This window comes from Hippopotamus amphibius, chromosome 3 (assembly GCF_030028045.1).
Source record: "Hippopotamus amphibius kiboko isolate mHipAmp2 chromosome 3, mHipAmp2.hap2, whole genome shotgun sequence".
Taxonomy (NCBI): domain Eukaryota; kingdom Metazoa; phylum Chordata; class Mammalia; order Artiodactyla; family Hippopotamidae; genus Hippopotamus; species Hippopotamus amphibius.
Window position 1 is genome coordinate 4525381 of NC_080188.1, and position 19974 is coordinate 4545354.

At 43.3% G+C, this 19974-nt stretch overlaps 1 protein-coding gene across 1 annotated transcript in view; it reads left to right on the top strand.

Moving 5' to 3' along the window:
- The first annotated feature begins 6964 nt into the window (after positions 1 to 6964).
- The window catches only part of LOC130849661 (cytosolic beta-glucosidase), a 113867-nt gene continuing 100857 nt past the window's right edge, over positions 6965 to 19974 (top strand). Inside the window, exon 1 of the mRNA XM_057728735.1 lies at positions 6965 to 7042. Coding sequence (XP_057584718.1) covers positions 6985 to 7042 — 58 coding nt within the window. The 5' untranslated portion in view covers positions 6965 to 6984. The remainder of the gene's footprint in view (positions 7043 to 19974) is intronic.

The following is a 19974-nucleotide window of genomic DNA, read 5'->3' on the forward strand; positions in this document are numbered from 1 at the left end:
TTCCCATTTTATCTGGCTCTATTCCACCCTTTGATACTTCCTTTCCAGAGTGTGGGCCTCCAATGCATCGCTTTTTTCACTATGGGAAGAAAATGCTTTTGAAGTTCCAAACCAACCCCTGAAGCAAGATGAACAAAGACACTCTCAAACGTGCAAACCCTCACGGGATTTAGGTGGATTAGGTACAGTCTGATCCTGAGGCGTATGACACACCTGTGCGTTGCCACAAATAGTTTAGAAATAAAACTCATCCGTGATGCGCAGCAAGGCCCTCGAACCTGAATGTTTCCTTTCTGGTACTTAACACCAGGGCCAAGGCTGAGAGCGAGTACCTCCTGGAATATTGCATCCTGGGCACCTCGCTTGCTTCATCCTCACTCCAGCTTTGTTTAGCACGTCTCCACATGGTTCATAGGAATATAAGTGGAGTTTAGATTGTTTTGATAGAGGGGTGTTTTTAGGAGGATGATCTGAATCGCTAAATCTGAGTTGGTGGAATAACAATTCTGGTGAATTTAAATCCCGCCGATGAGGTAGACAGAGTCCCTGGCAGCTGCGCTGTGAATATCGTCCGGAGAAGCGCGGCTATTAGGGTCTGATATCACAGCTGTGGGTGTGAGCTGGCAGGCTCCCAGAAGGCCTGCGAAGGGCTCTGCCTCTACTGAGTGCTCTTTGTTCTTAGCCTCTAAGCTCACCGGTTGAGCTTTGAGTGGTATTGAGTGGTTCTTGTGATTACTTGTATGCCATTGTTAGCACTGGCCTGTCAGCACCTTGAAGGGCAGAGCATTTTCTGTTTGTTTTGAAAATTACTCAATAGTACATCCTTAATTATATAGCAGTATGGCTTTTTGAAATGTTGAGTGATGCACTGCTGTTGTTTTATATTGCTTTCATGCTAAATCTCGTGGTGTGTATGGCCTTCAGTAAATAAATGCAAATGATGCAATTGAATCCCTCTTGAGCCTGCCATTAATTATCTCACAGATACCTTCTGTGCAGGGCTGGTGATGTGGGCCAACATTCAAGACAGCTGGAAAAAAAGATCCACAAAATTCTCTTTGTTTGGGGGGGATTTATGATCTGTAGAGACACACACGAATCGTGTCTATATACACACATGCACTTTCACATGTCTATGTCTGTACTCACTTACACGCATCTACATAAAAGCCACACGTGTGAGGGGCCTCTCTGGTGGCACAGTGGTGAAGACTCACACTCCCAATGCATGGGGCCCGGGTTCCATCCCCGGTCAGGGAACTCGATCCCACGTGCATGCCACAACTGAGCAGCCAGAGAGCCACAACTAAGGAGCCTGTGAGCCGCAACTTAAGGAGCCCGTCTGCCGCAAAGAAGACCCGGCACAGCCAAACAAACAAATAAATAAATAAATAAATAAATTAAAAAAAAAAGAACCATTAAAAAAAAAACCACGTGTGGATAAATAGGCATAAACACGCAAATATATATTATAGATATGGACACATATGCATGTATACGTGGGTATAAACAGATAGAGATGCATGTGCACGTACCTCAAATATGTATGTGTACTGAATATGAATGTTTTGCTTTCAAGTAGCAGGAAACTCAACCCAAATAGGCTGAAACCATAAAAGGAATTTCTCGGTTCTCAAAGTTGCAGTTTCTCCCATCTCTTCTCCAAATCCCAAAGCTAGTCCTCTTCCTGTCTATGAAATGGCTGCCAGAACCTTCCACATTAGCAGAAAGAGCATGGCTTTTCGGAGAGTTTCTATGAACGAGGGAGAGCCTCTTTCTCAGAAACCCTAACACACGTTTCCTCATGTCTCATTGTTTGATTGAGTTTCAAGCCCAACTCTCATCTAATCCCTTAACTAATGAGATGAGATGTGAAGACGGCCTTAAATGAAACCCTGGAGCTGGTGGGCTCTTGGGTGGGATGTAGTGACAGCATCTCCGGAAGCGTGTACGCGGCACAGGGGAAAGGCAGACCCCCAAAGGAAAATCAGATTCGGTTCCCAAGAGAGTCCTGAGAGCTGGCTGCATTCTAGGTGGCCCAGATTAATAAATGCCTCTCCTACTGGCTCAGACACACACACACACACACACACACACACACACACACCCATAGTTGTCAGAATCTTCACAATCAGACACACACACACACACACACACCCATAGTTGTCAGAATCTTCACAATCAGACACACACACACACACACACACACCCCCATAGTTGTCAGAATCTTCACAATCAGACACACACACACACACACACACACACCCCCCCATAGTTGTCAGAATCTTCACAGACACACACACACACACACACACCCCCATAGTTGTCAGAATCTTCACAATCAGACACACACACACACACACACACCCATAGTTGTCAGAATCTTCACAATCAGACACACACACACACACACACACTCATAGTTGTCAGAATCTTCACAATCAGACACACACACACCCATAGTTGTCAGAATCTTCACAATCAGACACACACACACACACACACCCCCATAGTTGTCAGAATCTTCACAATCAGACACACACACACACACACACACACCCATAGTTGTCAGAATCTTCACAATCAGACACACACACACACACACACACACACCCATAGTTGTCAGAATCTTCACAACTGAAGATTTCTCTTATAACTGATTTACTTGCTGAACTTCATGTTTTGACAGATTCTATCTGCTAAGAAACTGAGAGCATTGTTATAACTAATTCATTTTTGTACTTTCATGCATGAGAAGCTGATGTTACCACAATGAATTTGTATAATTCCAGCCTAAAGCCATAAAATGGATGTTTTAGATAGCCTGGGAGACCTGAAAGGAAGTAGAGGTACAATTGCTGTTAGAAATACTGAAATATTAAAAATAGCTTGATGACTCTCAGGAGTCCAGGGCCCTGTTGGGATGCACTTTTGTAAACTATGTATCCTTAGGTCAAGGCTGGAGCAGATCTTTCTTGGCCAAGGCAGAAAATGAAGATGACTAATTCACTGCACACACAACCGCGGGTAGAACTGCCCTTTGGTGTGCCTCCCCACCCGGCCCTCCTTCACTTCCTGTTTCCTTCCCTTTTCCTCCAGTGACAGGATATCACCAAGAGGCTCCCCTGCTGGAAAAGAGTACTTTGAAGTCGCCCGACTTTTGTTTAAAACATAGTCATTATTCAGTATTCAGAGAGTGTATTTATCAGCCAGTCCTCATCTCAGTGGTTTAGCAAAGTAAACATTTATTTCTCATTCACACCACAGTGCAAAGTGGGTTGCTCGTGGGGTTAGTACTGGGGCCTGCTCCACGCGGTGATATAGGCAACGAGGCCTCTTCTATCCAAGGAGTTCCTAGGACCTCGGGGTTTTCCAGTGGTGTCTTTAAATCCAATTTGTGGATGAAGGGCAATGAGGACATATGGACAAAACACGGATGATTGTGTGGGCAGATTTCAGCGACCTGGCTTGGAAACGGTGCATATTCTTCCTGCCCACATTTCACTGGCCAGGACATGGTCACATGGCCACATTTAACTGCAAGGGAGCTGACACATGTGGTCTAATTGTGGGCCCAGATGGAAAAGGAACCAGGATTTGGCTAACCCATAGACATCTTTGCTGCGGAGAGAAAAATGCTTACTTAGAATCTTGCTTTTCTCCTGATACACAGCAACGTTGCATTTGCCAAGGTTTTTGAATTTTGGCATTTCCACTGGGAGGGTCAAAGTCTTGACAGATGGAGCTGAATCCCTACAGCTTTTTTTGCAATTAAAGAAAAGAGTTTCTGTGAGATATATTTTTACCCCAGAGGGCACAGCATTTATAGTCTCTGAGTGCTCCAGGACTTCTAGGGAGAGCACGCCAGTAGCCAAACCCATAATGCAAGGAAGATGTTCATTTCCCTCCGGCGTGGCATGTGGACAGAGGTTGCTGGCTGTCCTGAATAGCAGGATTTGGTGTGCTGTTCCAAGGCGGTACCCTGGGAAGGTGGCAGGATCTCAAAGGGATTGCTGTGTGGTTTTGAAAGGGAGTGGAACATAAGAACTCAGATTTATACCCTTAAAGGGTTCCTATGCCTCAAAAGCGGAGAGTCAGTGGACTGGAAAGGACCATGGCAAGTGTGGAGATTAGATAGTGGACATCTTGGCATTAACCAATAGGTGCCAAAATTGGGAGGTGGGAGAATGGGGCCATTAGCGATTTAAAAAAAAAAAATTGTTCTTCATAAGACCTAAATTATCTTGTATGGCCCTAAAATGGTGTGGAGGGGGCTTGATGACAAACTAAATCACCATCAGTTTTGCTAGATGAGGCCATAAAATCAGAATTCTTTTTGTATAAAGAAAACAAAGAAGTAATTTTTTTTTTTTTACTCAAGATGGGGGCTGCAGATTCATAGGTCTTATAGCCAGAGGGCTTTAGTGCAGGAGTGCTAGTTGAATGAACTCTCTGTAAGGTGAGAACAGAGAGGTTGTGGGCAGCCATGGGAGGGATTGGAGAGAGTACTGGGAGAGCTGAGGTTCCCCTGGGGCCCTTGAGACCCTCTGGGCGCCCACACTTACAATAAGACAAGATCCGCCTTTTTCACTCTCCTCTCTCTCCTCCATGAGTGTACCGTAGAGTTTTCCAGAGGCAACGAATCAGATAAGAAGCAGATATAAACATCCAGCTGTCTTCTCTTAAGCCAGGCATAAAAGAGATTTGCAAAAATGCAAAACACTCTTCTCACTAAATATTCTTTGCTTATGATTATATGATTACTTTTCATAAAACATTTATGCCCACATGCTTTTTATTGCTATTTTAAATGAGGTCATAAGTAAATATTTTTAAAACCTCAGTTTTAATTTCAAATAGAGTAAATATTGATAAATACAACCCACATTAAAAAAAGCTCTTTAGGGGCTTCAATTCTTTTTAAGAATGTAAAGAGGTCCTGACACCAAAATGCTTGAGAATGCGAGACTGGAGAATTCCATCGGAGCTGAGAAAAATTAAATTCTGCCATTTGTAGTCTAATAATTTCAGAGAATGTGGAGCACTGAGAAAGTAGATTTTTTCTTTCTAGAGAAAAAGCGTTAGAAGAGCAATCACAATTAGCTAGGGGTTATGGGGTAGATGGCCACGGGGTGGGGATAACTGAATTCTAATAACGCTTCATGCCGCAATGGGTAAACCTAAAAAAATTACAATACTGCCATCTAGTGTTCCATAATGAAACTATTCTAATATTTATTTATTTTTCATTCAACTTATGATTGCTTCAGAACTGAAAGACTGTAGGGACTTTAAGCTAACAGCATGCCCTGTATTTTTTATGTTTATTTCACCAAACACATACCCCTCAAAGGTCTTCCCTCATTTCCTTTCATAGTTGACCTCTTCTTTCTTCTTGGGATCAGGATAACTGGAGAGGGTAAGATTTCACCCTAGTTATACCTCATTCCAATCTTGTGTTCCTGTCAATACACAGTGTAGGATGAGTTACTGCTGTCTTAGGGGAACTGAAGAAGTAACTCTCCGCGCTTTGATTTTTCCTAACTCCCCTTTTCACAGGCATTAAAAAAAAACCCAACTTAATTTCGGATCCATTTTAGAGGTACAGAAAAGTTGCAACGATAGCGCAGAGTATTCCCTCACCCAGCTTCCCCTGCTGTCAACATCCCGCATGGCTACAGTCCGCAGCTGAGTGTCTGGCATAGGGGATGAGGAGCTCCACATCAAGGCCTGTGACTGTGAAACTTCAGAGACAGAAGCTTGCGGAGCAGGGAGGGTGGGCTGGGGCACAGAACTGGTGACATGTGAAAGATGAGGACCTGGATTGTCGTTAGCCTTCTCAGTCACCACACGGGAAGCTAAAAAACCGGAAACCGGTGCTTTCAAATCGGAGTGAAAATGATTTCTATCATAAAATCCCATAGTGGCCAAACTACCTCTCACGTGTGACATTAAAGATAATTGCAGAACTACAGGGTTTCAAAAAGCGTGCCTCCCATGCCCCTTTTATCAGAAAGTTATTCAGTGATTTGTTTCTCTATAAAGGGAAAGGAAACAAAGAAGGAGAAAGCCCAGGAGACTGGCGAAGGAGGTTGCAGATGACATAGCTCTGTGGCTGCCTAAGAAATAAGCAAGGAAACAGAGGTGTTTAAACGTGGAATCATAGTCCTGTCAGACTGCTTGGGGATAAATTAGTGATAAGCATAGAGGAAATTAAATATAAAAACCAGACAGTTGATGAACCCTGGAGAAAATAAAAACTTGCCTGTAAGCATGGTGTACTACACAGCCCAGCTCTGAACCATACATAGTCAAATTCATGTAAATGTCGAATATTTATTTAAACAGAAGAGGAAATCTAACCACGTTGTGGATGGAGGAAGGGGGGAGAGAGAGAGAGAGAGCACACATGCTAGGATCCTCCACCCTTATATCCAGAAGCCAGTAGCTACTGTCTAACATTGAAAAACAAATTAAGAAGCACCAATCTCAGACTATTATTTAGACAACACGGGAATAAATATCAGAAGGAACAGTTGGAAATGGTGACCTCTAGGGAGTGGGGATAAGGAACTGGGAGGAATTGGCCAAGGGAGAGTTCTAGCAGGATTACGTGACTTTAGAAAACGATGTCCATGTGTTTCATTAAGAGGGAAAGGATTAGATGAATGGGTGCCCTGCCAGAGCAGGGACTTGGTGTGTGCCCAGGTTGGCTCGACTCTGTTGGGAATCAGGGAGTATCCGGAGAAGAAAGTATCCACATAAATGCTCCCCCTGAACCAAGTGCGCTGGCTTCGTATTAAGGCTGTGGCCAGTCAAGTGGGATCCTTTCATCAGGCTCCCTCCTTGTTTGCACACTTGTTTGCTTTTTGAGATTTCAGCCAGGGTGAGAGTTCACGTTACTGTTTGTACAACGGCTGACTCCTCTGCCCGAAGGGTGCCGCTCGGTTGCCCGAGTGTTCCGGTCGGCCGTCTTCTGAAAGCATGGCTTTTCCTGCAGGATTCGGATGGGGGGCAGCCACCTCAGCTTATCAAGTGGAAGGTAGGAGAAGCGCCTTTCCCTTCCTCAGAGCTAGGATGGATTCCTTCTCATGGATTCTGTACACCTAGGGAAGAAGGCGGGGTGAGCAGGCAGAAAGAGGAGAAGGAAAAGGACCGAAGAGCCCATAATTGTATACACAAAACTATCCCTTTTCACACAGCAGAGGCTTGCTTCCCATGTCGGTTTCCTTAGGCACAAGAGGGGTGGTGGTGAGGGCTGAAGACCCAGCTGCAGCTGTATTTTCGGTTAGTTCCAGCTTCTCTGAGACATCAGATAAGGGTACATTGGACCAGCTGCTTTCATCATTGGCTTCTTGAACACATTTGCCATAACCTCCCTAAAAATGATAACAATTTCTCCTATTGGTTAGAAAAATAGTGACTAAATACCTTCAAAGAGTCCAGGAGACATCTCTGAAGGATGTTCTTCAGTTGGGAGACGTGTCCTGTTCCACTCCTGGTGAGCACCCCCATTTCCTGGGCAGCTGAGAAGGGGAGCAGCTGTGAGAAGGCAAAGGGCACCCGGAATGGAGGTGGCGGTCTGAGCTCTGGTCTCCATCCTGCCGCGCGTGAGCCTGTGAATCTGGTCTCCTCCTCGAGCCTCAGTTTCTTGCTAAGTGAAACAGGAAGATCAGATTCGCTTTTCCTACATGTATTTTCCACCTAAGGGATTAGGGGTTGTTAATAGCTGTCATGGGAAAGTATTTATTTGGTCAAATTAAACAAAGCTAAGAGAACTTCTTGTAGCATTTTCCTAGAATGGCTGCAGCAGATGACCACAAAGTGGGAGGTTTAAACACAGAAATGTCTTCTCTCACACCTCCGGGGGCCAAGACTAGCCTTTTGAAGATGTCATAGCTAAGTTAAGATAAGGTCATACTGGAGCGGAGCGGGGCCTTAATCCAGTGTGACTGGGGTCCTGATAAGAAGAGGGAAGTTTGGACACAGATACAGAGAGAACGCCATGTGACAGTAGAGCCAGAGACTCGAGAGATGCAGCTGTGAACCAAAGAACACTGAGGACCGATGGCCACCACCACCAGCTAGAAGAGGCAAGGAAGGGCTCTATCTAGAGTCTCAGAGGGAGCACGGCCCTGCTGACGCCTTGACTTTGGACTTCTAGCCGCTAAAACCGAGAGAGAATAAGTTTCTGCTGTTTGAGCCACCTGGTTTGTGGTACTTCGTTATGGCAGCCCTAGAAAACAAATGCACCAACAAAAACAAGTAAATTCATAAAGGATATAATTACTGCTTATGGTAAGTGCTAGGGTGGTAACAGGTTGTTTTGATAAAGAGTTATATGAAAGAGGCTGCTTTAGGATGCTCTCTGTGAATTATTGTCATGTAATCTAAAACCTTAAGGATGAGAAGGAGGGAGCCATGTGAAGATGGCAAAGATTTTTCTAGGCAGAGTGCGGGCTGATCCTGGCGTCATCTGTTTTGTTTACGACACTGGCGATTCCCAGCTTCGGTTTCCAGCTCCCAGACCTGCAGAAACGCGCGCAAGGAACGTCTGCTACCTTAATTGCAACAACTGCCACGTAGAAGACCTCTTCCATGGGGACGATATATGTTATGACACACATATGCTCTGTGACACAACGCACGTTCAAAAGAATACCTGGGGCTGCCCAGCTTAATAGGGATTCTCTCTAGCGTCTTCCTCTTTCCCCAGATAACGTCCATTTGGTTTGGGTGGGTGACTCGATGAGGCTGGTACTCCAGGAGTGAAAATAAGAAACAGAACATGAGCTAGTTTCCCTCTCAGGAGAGAGGTCTGCCAGCACGGAGAGAGAGTAGCAGAACACTGCCATGGAGTGCACACACTCAGGTTCTAGGAGTAGCATAGCATGGAGACTAGGAAGCTGGGTTCTGGAGCCAGACTCCCTAGACCTGGGGTCCAGCTCTACCCTTTTCAATGCTGTGTGACCCTGGGCAAGTTCCTCAACCTCTCTGTGCCTCCTCATCTGTGAGATGGGGATAACGATGGTCTCTATCTTGTGGCGTTGCTGGGAGGTGTAGATAAGGTGATGTATGTTAAATGCTTGATGCTTAGTAAGTGTTCCCTGAATGGTATTTGTATTTCAGTGGGGGGGGGGGGGTCAAAAAGGGCTTACTGAGAATGACCCACTTTAGAACTCTACAGGCAACCTGGCTGAAATACGCAACCTGTCATAAGGACAGCACTGGGGGCTTCTGGGGGCTTCGGTCCCCCGCCCCCAGATCCTGCCCACTCAGGCCTGGGGGTGCGCTCGCTGGGCCCTTCTTAGCTCCTCTCCCACAGGGTCTCCATACCTCTCCTGTCTGCCCTGGACTTGCTGCTGCCTTATTATAAGGTCTTTACTTGTGGTCCCTAACCTGCTATTGTGCCCTTAACTCTCTAACAACAGCGTTCAGAAGGGAAACTGACCTTCCCTTCTCTTTCTGTCAACGGGCAGATGCCTTTTATGTGTCTGCTTGGTGTTCTTACCTATCCTTTCGTGCTGGGTGTGAATCTTAGCTCAAGCACTTACTCGCTGAGTGACCTTGGGCACATAACTCATTTAAGTCTCAGGTTCCTTGTTTGTGAAAGTAGGAAGATGGTCATGCCACGCTGTCGGCTTGTTCCGAGGATTAAAGAGGTCAGCACAGGTAACTAGGTAACAGGGGCACGAGAGTACCTGGAGCACAGCACCCACTAGATAACAATAGCACCACTGCTACTGGTAATAATAATGACGGTGGTGATGATGTAATTCTTCCTCCTGCTGGATTCTCCCCCGCTCTGTACTGATGGGAGAGCCGCGTCATCTGCTCCATTTACTGGCCATGGTCCTTTCTTCTTTGGAGGACAAGCAAGAATATCCTCCCTTCTGGCTCATTCTTGTCCTGATCTACCAGCTGCGGCTGGGAGAGTTACTGTTCAGCTACCCCTTCCACCACGGCGAGGATCACACGTGCAGGACGTCAACACGTGGCTTTGTCCAATCAACGTGGCCTGGAATTTAAAAGCTGAAGTCACCTTGTTGCTTTTCGATTTTGAGAATCTTTGAACTTTTGAACTTCCCTGCCTCTGAAAGTCTACAGAGGTTTTGGAAGTCATGGATACTGAGCAGAACTCAGGATTGAGCATGAATTGTGTTTATAAAGAAAAAAATCTTTCTTGGTGATTTGTTATAAAACATCACTATGTATATTTTTTCCAGTGACTTTTCAAAACACCTTGTCTGTGTAGGTATCTTTGTTTTCAGACACCCTGTCTGGAGCCCGGAGGGACAGCTGGCATACTCTACCCCCTCCCCACTCCCCTGCAGACCCGTGCCCACCCTCACACAGAAATGGAGATATTTTGGCTCCGTTACTTGGAATCTAAGGCACTGTCAGGGTCTTTGCAGGTAGAGCGACCAGAAAGGGCAGGACAAGCCTTCCGGTCACTGGGCCTCCTAACGTACTGACCACTGGCTTGCATACTGCATCAGACCCCAGGCTCTTCCTTCTTCCTGTCCACGTCTCTTCCACCTCCCTTCTGGCCACTTTCCTGGCTATGGTTTTTAAGATGTGTTTAATGTAATGTTTATTATATCAGAGTTGGCTGAGTGGTGCCTTGAGCCTTTTGGAGGAAAATGTCATGTAAATCTAATAAATAAATAATAAACAAATGATATAAGCAGGAGGAAAATTACGTGTTTTAGGTGAGTTGTAAAGAATGTTGTAAAACCTGTAAAGATGTGTTTGTTAGATGAAGAGGCAGGGAACAAAATGCGGATGATCATTGTTGGTACAGAAGTGAGTCTCATGCAGTATTTTAGAGTGCAGAGGAGTTCCCATGATTTTTAACCCTCTCTGAACCTGACTCTGCCTGTGCTTTTGGCTGCAGGGAATGTGAGGCACAAAACAGCAGGTAGCTCAGTGGCATTTTGTTTACTTCCTTGGCGGGCCATGGAGGGGCTATGAAAATCACATTTAGGACCTGCTTCTACAGCTCTTATGAGCCGGTAACTCCCAGTGATTTCAGGGAAGGCTCTTAAGGGCTGAATGTGCTCTGCAAAATCCCAGGACTGCTAAGCAAAGTCTAAACTACTCCGTTAAGGCCTCCTGGTGGGATCTGAGTTTGTGGTTTTTAAGGAGGAAAAGGCCTCCGTTTTATGAGTGCTATTATCAACCCTCTGTGCTGCCCTGGATATCGATGTAATGTTGGGACTTTGATTTAACTTGGACTTTGACTTTATGTTGGCAGGTATTGAGGCTGGCCTCAGACTTTGGCTATCTGTTTGTCTTGGTGTGTCAAAGATGGAATCCTATAGTTGAGAGACTTGGGGAGAATAAACAAGGCAGCTGAATTTGCTGGTTTAAGGTCCAGTTTGTAGTGATTCTATTCAGGCTGTTTCTTCTCTATACCTTTTAAAAACTGAACTGGTCCATACAAACTTGAGCTAGAGGCACATTTTATCTGCCTGCTGTAGATGTCAGCACACATTTCTTTAGACGGCTTCCTGTTTGCTTTCTCCACTCAACTAATTTCGGCTGTGTGTCTTGGTTTCTAGTTTCTACTAACCTCTTTGATATAAACATTTTAGTTTGGGACTTAATCTCTTGGCTGCCCTTGGTAATTTTCTAGAACAGGGCTCACCAGATTGATCTGCCTTTTGTGTGGACCACTTAAGAAAGGAGTGGGAGCAGACTTAAAAGCATGGTCATTTATTTCTTGATGTGTAAGGAAAAAGGAAGAAGAGAGGTGAGCAATTTTTCATGCAATTTCTCATAAAGTTGAGATGCCAGAAACCACCCTTATTTCTTTCCCCCAGTTTCAAATTTGAGGTCCACAAAAACTCAGTAGTTGCCCCTTTTCTTTTACTGTACCATGAAATTACGTAAGCGTCACTGAACGAGTATGGGGTTTGACAGGGATGATGTTCAGATATTCATCAGCTGATACACTGACCAATCAGATACTAACTGTAGACAATGGGTGTAGACTGGACTGGCATCTGCCTTGACTAATGAGAGTAGATGCCAGCTTTAAACAACTGGTATGGGGCAGAGTAGCATCAGCATTGTTATTGACCATTAAGTGTAGAGGCCAGCTGTCAACAACTGCTTTGGCTAGGCTGGTACCCAGGTGAACCACTCAGAGTGGATGCCAGCCGTAACCACCACTGGGGACACACTTCCAGGTACTGATTGAATTTTAGCTTTAGGCTTATGAGTGGGACACAACTGGAATATGTCAGACTCTATTTGTGAACTACTGGAGAGTCAAATCACTTAATTTCTTCAAACCTCAGATTTCTCACCTGCAAAATTCCTAATGCTCACCTCTTTTTTTTTTTTTTTGAAATTTCATTGGCTAAGTATTGGAGAGCTTTCTCATATGTTTTGTACTTCTTTGGCTCTGAGATGATTTCCTCAACTTTTTTCTTCCAGATTACTAATTTGGAATTAGCTTTGTTCATTCTATTTTTCAACCCCTCTATGGAATATTTGATTATGGCAATCATATTTTTAACTTTTAGGGACATATTCTTATTCTTTGATTGCCTAGTTTCCAGGAAGTCATGTTTTGTTTTTTGGATGTAGTCATCCCTCAAACCTTTTTAAGAATGCTAGTTAAAAAAATTGTCTTTTTTCCTTTTTTTTATGTGTATATCACTGAAATTTTTGGAGTATTTGTTTATTTGGGTCCATATCTTTTATGCTATTTGTTTTTGTCAAATGGCTGGTGATCCTTGAATACCCGTTTACATTTTTGAATGAAAGAATATGTTGATAGCAGTAACTGAGTTAGGCTTCCTTCGAAGCTACGTAATTCTATTGAACTGAAACAGTGCTGACCCTATGAGAAGCAGGGTTCCGTGTAAGTGGATGGGGCCTGTTGATAGTCAGGCTTCCCATGAAGGACTATGTGTGTGAGGGAAGGAAGCCAAGATTTAGATCTCAAAAACTGCCAGATAGTGGGATCTTTAAGAAAAAAATTTGTTTGCTTTTTAGTTATTTTTTTAAATAACCTTTGAGAAACTACCACTTGTGTAGTTTTTTTTTTTCAGTTTTTTAAAAAAATTATTTATTTATTTTGGCTGTGCCAAGGTCTTAGTTGCGGCACACAGGATTTTTGTTGCGGCGTGCAGACTCTTAGTTGCGGCATGCACATGGGATCTAGTTCCCCAACTAAGGATCAAACCCAGGACCCCTGCACTGGGAGCATGGAGTCTTACCCACTGGACACTAGGGAAGCCCTTTGTTTCTTAAAAGTGTTTTTATTACATCTGTTTCGTTTTACTTCAGTTCAGTTGAGATGCAATTGACATATAGCGTAGTGTAAGTTTAAAGTGCACAGCATAGTGACTTGGCTTAATGACTTGACTTATATATACTGTCAATTGATTACCACAATAAGTTTAGTTAACAACCATTATCTCCTTTAGATACAAAAAGACAAAAATAAGAAAATGTTTTTTACTTTTGGTGTGAAATTTTAGGATCTACTCTCTTAGCAGCTTTGGAATATAGCATGCAACAGTGTTCACTACAGGCATCATGCTCTATATTACATCCTCAGTACTTATTTATCTTATAACAGAGTTTAAACCTTCTGTCCACCCTTATTCAATTCCCCCTCCCCCACCTCTCATGTCTGGAAGGCTCAAATCTGATGTCTTTTTTCTATGAATCTGGTGTTTTCTGTTTTCTTAGATTCCATATGTAAGTGAGATCATACAGTATTTGTCTTTCTCTGTTTGCTCTTGACTTCTGTTTCCCATCTGCACTACCCTTCAAGTTCATGTTTAGTTCTAGAGTTTATTCTGCTTTTCTTGACTGTCTTAGTCCCCTTGATAGCAATCTTTTCCCAGCACATCTCTCACTTTTATTAAGCATTTCTTGGGACTTCCACATGGGTGAAGGCAGCACCAACAGCTCTGTTTATGGGGGAGAGGAACCAGTCAGGCCAGCGGTACTTTAGATAATCCTTTAATTAATTACCGTGATGATTGCTCTGAGCCTGCTCCGCTCTCTGCAGTGGCTGACCTGCAGATTCTCTAGGGCAACCCCTCTTAATCCTTACCAGCCGTCTTCAGTGTGGGAGTGTATGTTGCAATCCTTTGCTTTCCTTTCTCAGGCAATTCAGTCCCATTTTCTTTGTATTTGCCAGAAATACTTCGGTCAATGTGGTATTCTTTGGGGGCTTTTTTGTTTTCAGCTCTGTTATGGATCTTTTTTTTTTTTTTTTAATTTACTGTCATTTGAGTGGGGTTGTGAGAAGAAGAGGAATTAAATATGTCCGCTCCACTCCCCAGCTGGACCTGGAAGTCCCTATTTACGTGCATTTATATTAACATGCATTTATATAACTTATAAACCATGCAGTATTATTCAAAGTTGTGAATTCTCCCATCTTCTTACCCTTACCATCCAACTCTTTATCACTAAAACATCCAACCTCTGGAAATTTTCTAATCCTATGCTTTTTAGAAAGAGGATGAGATAACATGGAATTGATGGCATTTCAGACAACGTACCAAGAGACAGTAAAATACTGAGACGGTGTGAGGAGAGCCATAGTGAAGGAGGGGTGCTATGGCCAAGAAAGACCGTATGTCTAGCTTTCTGCCTCTGGGGTCAGCTGCTGTAAGCCATTTGCACTTTTCATCATTTCTTACCTTCCTTTATTCTGGACACACAGATTCTCCATTCTACCAAGTTTCCTGGTACCTCTGTTGGCTTCGTGGGCAGAGCTAAAAGGGATCTGCTCCCATCACTGTTGGTACATGTGGGTTGTTTACTGATAACAGGTTGCCTGCTTGTGTGTTCTTGAAGTTCTAGTTACAGGGTGGATGCTTACCACGTATGTTTAGGAAAAAAACTTTTTATTTGTCCTATGAAAGTAATACAAAATAATGGTAGAACATTTAAAATATACAAACAAGCAAAAACAAAGAAACAAACAAACAAAAAAACAGAATGAAAAATCACCAGAGAGGTATTTTCAAATTTTGAGTATGTACTTCGGACTTCTATACAACTTTAGTCTTTTTTCTGTACATTCGCAGACTTTCATGCACTTTTGTTCACCCTAATTGGAATGTTCTGTAAATGGTTTTGGTTTCTGTAAGCCTGTTACAAATATCCTGATAGGCTGTGACACATCTGCCTCTTTTCTCCTCTTCTGATGCCCTTTCTCCCTTCTCTACCTTTCTATACACATAGATGTTACATAGAAAGCTAAATGTGAGTACATATATGTATCTTTGAAAAATAAGAGAAAATTTGCTACATTTCAATCATTTGCATGGAGTAGGGGTCTGTGTATTGTCCTACATATCCGTACATAAATTAATTTGTAACCACTAAATTCATCAGTTAAGGTGGGACTTTTGTTTACTTGGATTAATGTGTGCCAGCATCGCACTGAAAAAAAAAGGCATTGTTTGCACTGTTCCTTCCTGGACCTGCCCATCTGGTAGGGGTTGCTTTCCAGGTAAGTTCACTGGTGCAAAGCTTAAGTGGTTCTTCAGAAATTATTAGGTCGTCACGCAGTGTCCTCGACAGTATGGGACTCATGCTAGACCCTTCTTCTCACTCTGCCCTTTATTTCACCAATAATTTTTTTGTGCCATCTCCTCTAAACCTCTTGATTACCCCCCTCTTCCCCATTACTGCTTCCTTTCCTTTAGTTTGAGAACTCACCATCTCTTGTCTTAAATTCTCCTTCCCTCCCCTCCACTCTCCTCCAGTCTCTCTGGCACACTGCTTCTATCACGGTCTTTTAAAATTCTGGCACCCCCTTCCATTTCTTGAGAAATGGCATGAGCTCTGAAATCAAACAGACTAGGTTTGAACCCTGACTCCACAACTTACCAGTTGTATGACCTTGGGAAATTAGCTAAGCTTTACATGCCTCGTTTCTCATTCGTAAGGTGGGAACAGTAAGGGTGTCTATCTCAGGATCGTGGTAAATATTAAATGTGTTTAATCAGATGCTTAGAACACTTGTGCTGGGCAAACTGTATGTGTTCAATACACTTTAACAATTATTTAAAATTCTTTTACTGTCTTCTTACCTTTTACAGAATTATTTCTGAACATCCTGCATGGCTTAAAAAACTATTTGTAATGTTACCTCTGACTACATCCCCAGTTTCACCCCTTGTTGCTTTCTCATTTGTATCTTATTCTTTGACCAAAATGAAGCACAAGGAATCCTTTAAATGTGCCATGACCTTCATGTACTGTTGCACGCACTGTTCCCTCTGCTTGAGTGCATACCTGACTTCTGGCACGGGCAGAGACCCACAGAGGACACAGATCCAGGCTTCCGAACTCCCAGCCTGGATCTCTTCCTATGGCAGCGTACTGCCTCTTTCATCTTCATCCTTTATGCTACTCTTCTGAGTGTGTTCTGTGAGCTTGATGAGGTTAGTAAGGGGCTGCGAACGGGGTGTGGCAAAGGAAACCCCCAAAAGGAGTTTTTAGTACCTATGAAGAGTTTATTCTTGAATTAACTATTTGGAACAACACGGGCCGTATGTCTTTTTACCTGGGGGCATCTGGACATAACTCCATGCTTTTAAGGATGGCTAATATCGCCAGAGGTATTGATACTGTATTAAGATGGATATGACAGCTAAGTGCTGGTGTTTCGGATGGCAAGGGAGCAGCTGGGCCCTGTTATTTTCCTTCTACTCGGCTGTGTGGGCCTCTGCCTTGAGGTGCCCTACACCAGCTGAGCAGATCTGTATTGGCTTGGGATCTTTCTCAAGGTGCCTGCTCTTCCTTTCATTAGTGTGGATAATCAGAGTTTGATTGTAACGTATGCCCGGGCCAAATACAAGGGCTTTTAAAATTGTCTGCTGTTTTAGATTATCCAGGCCACTGATCCCCCTTCCTTAGCAGGGATAATTGAGAGTGGACCGGGCTGAAGAGTGCTAAGCAGAACCAATTGACAAAATAAATGAGATTTTAAAAATCCTTTACATTTTAATAACAGAAAAAAAAAAATCGAGCTAGATTTTCTTTGTCTTCTTTTAATCTAAAAGACCCTATTTTATATTTTGAAACAGTAAATACATTTGGTTTTAAGTTGATTCAGGTAGGAGACTGTTTCCTATGATGCACCAGTTTAAAATGTATACATAATCACAATACATACTTAATGGAGTTACGGGGAAAATTGAAAATATAGGCAAGAAGTTGGACAGTTTCAGATTTAATGTCAAATTCTCTCATAACCACGTTTATGTTTCAACTAGGTAGCGAGGCGTGGGTGGGAGTTACTTCAAGTTCTGAAAATCTCTCTCTTGAAAGTGGAGGCTCTAATTCTTTGTCCCTAATGAACAATAACCATGTGGAGAAGGGCATTTCTTGAATGTTTGTGTAAGATTAACAGGATTCTGATTTCTGGAAATATCTGATCTCATTTGCTCCCCATTTTCATCCTTGCATCTTTCCCAGTGCATCTCCGCATGCAGGGAGGAATGTGTTTGCATGTCACTTGCCTAGGAATTTAGAGGCCATGTTCCCAAAGGAACAATATTGTGAATAGAGATGGGTGTCACTGAATGCCCTTCAGGTGTGTAATGAGATAAATAGATTTTGGGGGTTGGCCTGGGAATTTGGAACATAATATAAGAGGCAATGGTGAGTTTCTGGGCAGGTGACTCATAAACAAGGTTTTTGAAACATTACCCATTTTTATGTTGGGAATTGCCAAGCTAAGGCTTAAAGTCTCCCACAGCACCCATGAATAATCATTTAAATACAGGCTTTGAGACTTGGGGAAAAAGTGCATTATTTACTCTAAAGACAATAATCTTCCTTTGAAGTCATTGTAGTCCGTCATACAGATGCATACTTGGGGATCTTTGAAAGAGCAACATTTTCTCTTGATGGGCCATTGCTTCGTATATCTTATAAATGATCATCCAGGTCTAGGTGGCAAGCGCGGGTTAAGGATGCATGGCAGCCACTCTGCACCAGAGTGTAGGAGACTAATGCTCTTTCGAAAGGTGAAATATTACAAAGGGGCTTTGGCCATTGCCCTCTGTGTGTGTGTGAAGAACGAGACATGGGGATGGAGGTGGCGAGGGCTCTAGCGTATCCTCTGGTTCTTTGTAGTGTCAAGAACTTGGCAATCGTAGGCACAAGATACGTTCTTGTTGCCCAATTGATTTGATGAAGGGAAACGGAAGCGTTCTCAGCAGAGAAGCTATACATCTGGGCCAAACATCCTCCGGGGTCATCTCAATACACTCTCTGTGGCTCAGAGAAAGACCAGGTACAACTATACTAAACCAATGATATGGGCGGCTTGTTGTTAGATGATGACGTTTCTCTTCGTTGGAGAGAAATTACACAGGAAGATTCAGAAAAGGTCTGTCTCCATGCTGTACTTGGAGACCTGGACTCCCTGGCATGAACTTGGAGACCTGGACTCCCTGTAGCTCTTCCCAATTAGATATGTGTTTACTGTGGGTGTCTGGAGGTGTAAGAGGTAAATAGAATGATCATTTGAATCCAACATTCTGGCAAGGGAGAGAGTCATATAAATGACTATGATATCATGTGACAACTCTAGCCGTAGAAGAAACAAAATGCTAGTGGAGCATAGGTGGGAAGGGTGGGGATACACAAGTAAAATGGTGGAAGGTGGCATGCCTCCTAAATTGAGCTTTTAAGGGGAAGCCTTCTGTTTTGTTTTGTTTTTCAGCGAAAGACACAAGGAAGGGCATATTACCAGAGAAAACATTTCGAGTCAAGGATCAAAAGTATGAAGGCTTATGCTACATTTGGGGAACAGCATAGTCACATTTAGCAAAGTAGGTAAGGGGTTTAGGAACGTGTTAGTCCTATGGAGTTCTTTTTACAGTGCAGATTTGGGGGTCTAGTACCAGGTTATATAATAGCGGTATTTACAGATGTGGCCCAGGAATTTACATTGTTTCTATAAGTGCTCTGTGTGATTATGTTGTGAATGGCTCATTCTTTGAGAAATTCTGCCACAGGCTATGTTTTCTGATGACAGGGGGAATGGTAGGACCTGAAGCCAGAGAGGTAGATAGGTCCATGTCCTGATGCACATAAGGTACCAGGCTAAGGAGTTGGTGTCAGGATCATGTGCTCTAGGTTCTTGGGACCCACAAAATATTCTTAAGCACAGGGACTACTGTGATCAAGTCTGTATATTAGAAGAGTTTTGACTGCAGTGTGGAGGATGAACTGAAGGAAGGAGGCGTGGAAGCAAAGGAACTGTTGTTAGACTATTGCAATAGATGAGGCAGATGACGATGAAGGCCTGAGTTGGGGTGGAGGGGACAGAAGGGAGAAAAAGCAGAAAGAGACATCACTGAGGGAGAACCAAAAGCATGCGTTCATGAGTACCATGCAGGGCGTGAAGGAAATAAGAGGAAGACTAAGGTGATTCTTGTCATAACAGTTTAGGTGACTTTCTGGCTGATGATGCTCTGAATAGAAATAAAAAAACACTGGAGAAGGAGCAGGTTTGGAATTTGTTTGGTAGATATATAATAGGTTCAATATGGGTTTGAGATTCCCTTAGGGTATTTAAATGGAAATGCCTGGGAAGTGACTGAAGATTCATATCTCCATTTTGGGTTGGATTTGCTGGTGGTTAGTGTGTAGCTGATAGTTCAAGTCATAAAGGAAGAGAATCCTTGAAACAGGATTACAGAGGGAAACAGAAAAGGGGCAGGTAGCAAAGTCTGGATTAAGTGCTGTAGAAGAATTCAAGAAACTCAGAAGAGCCCACAAGGATGTGACAGTCTTCTGGAAAATGAGGATGACTAGAAAGAACTTGAGGAAGCTTCCACTCCAGTGGTCTTAAAACATTTTTTTTTAATGCAGCAGAACTCAGTTTTCAAGGAAAATTTAACTCAGAACTTTAATAAAACAGATACAGACGGAGCATCTCTGGTTGAAGGGAAGAGTGGGAGAACGTGTGCC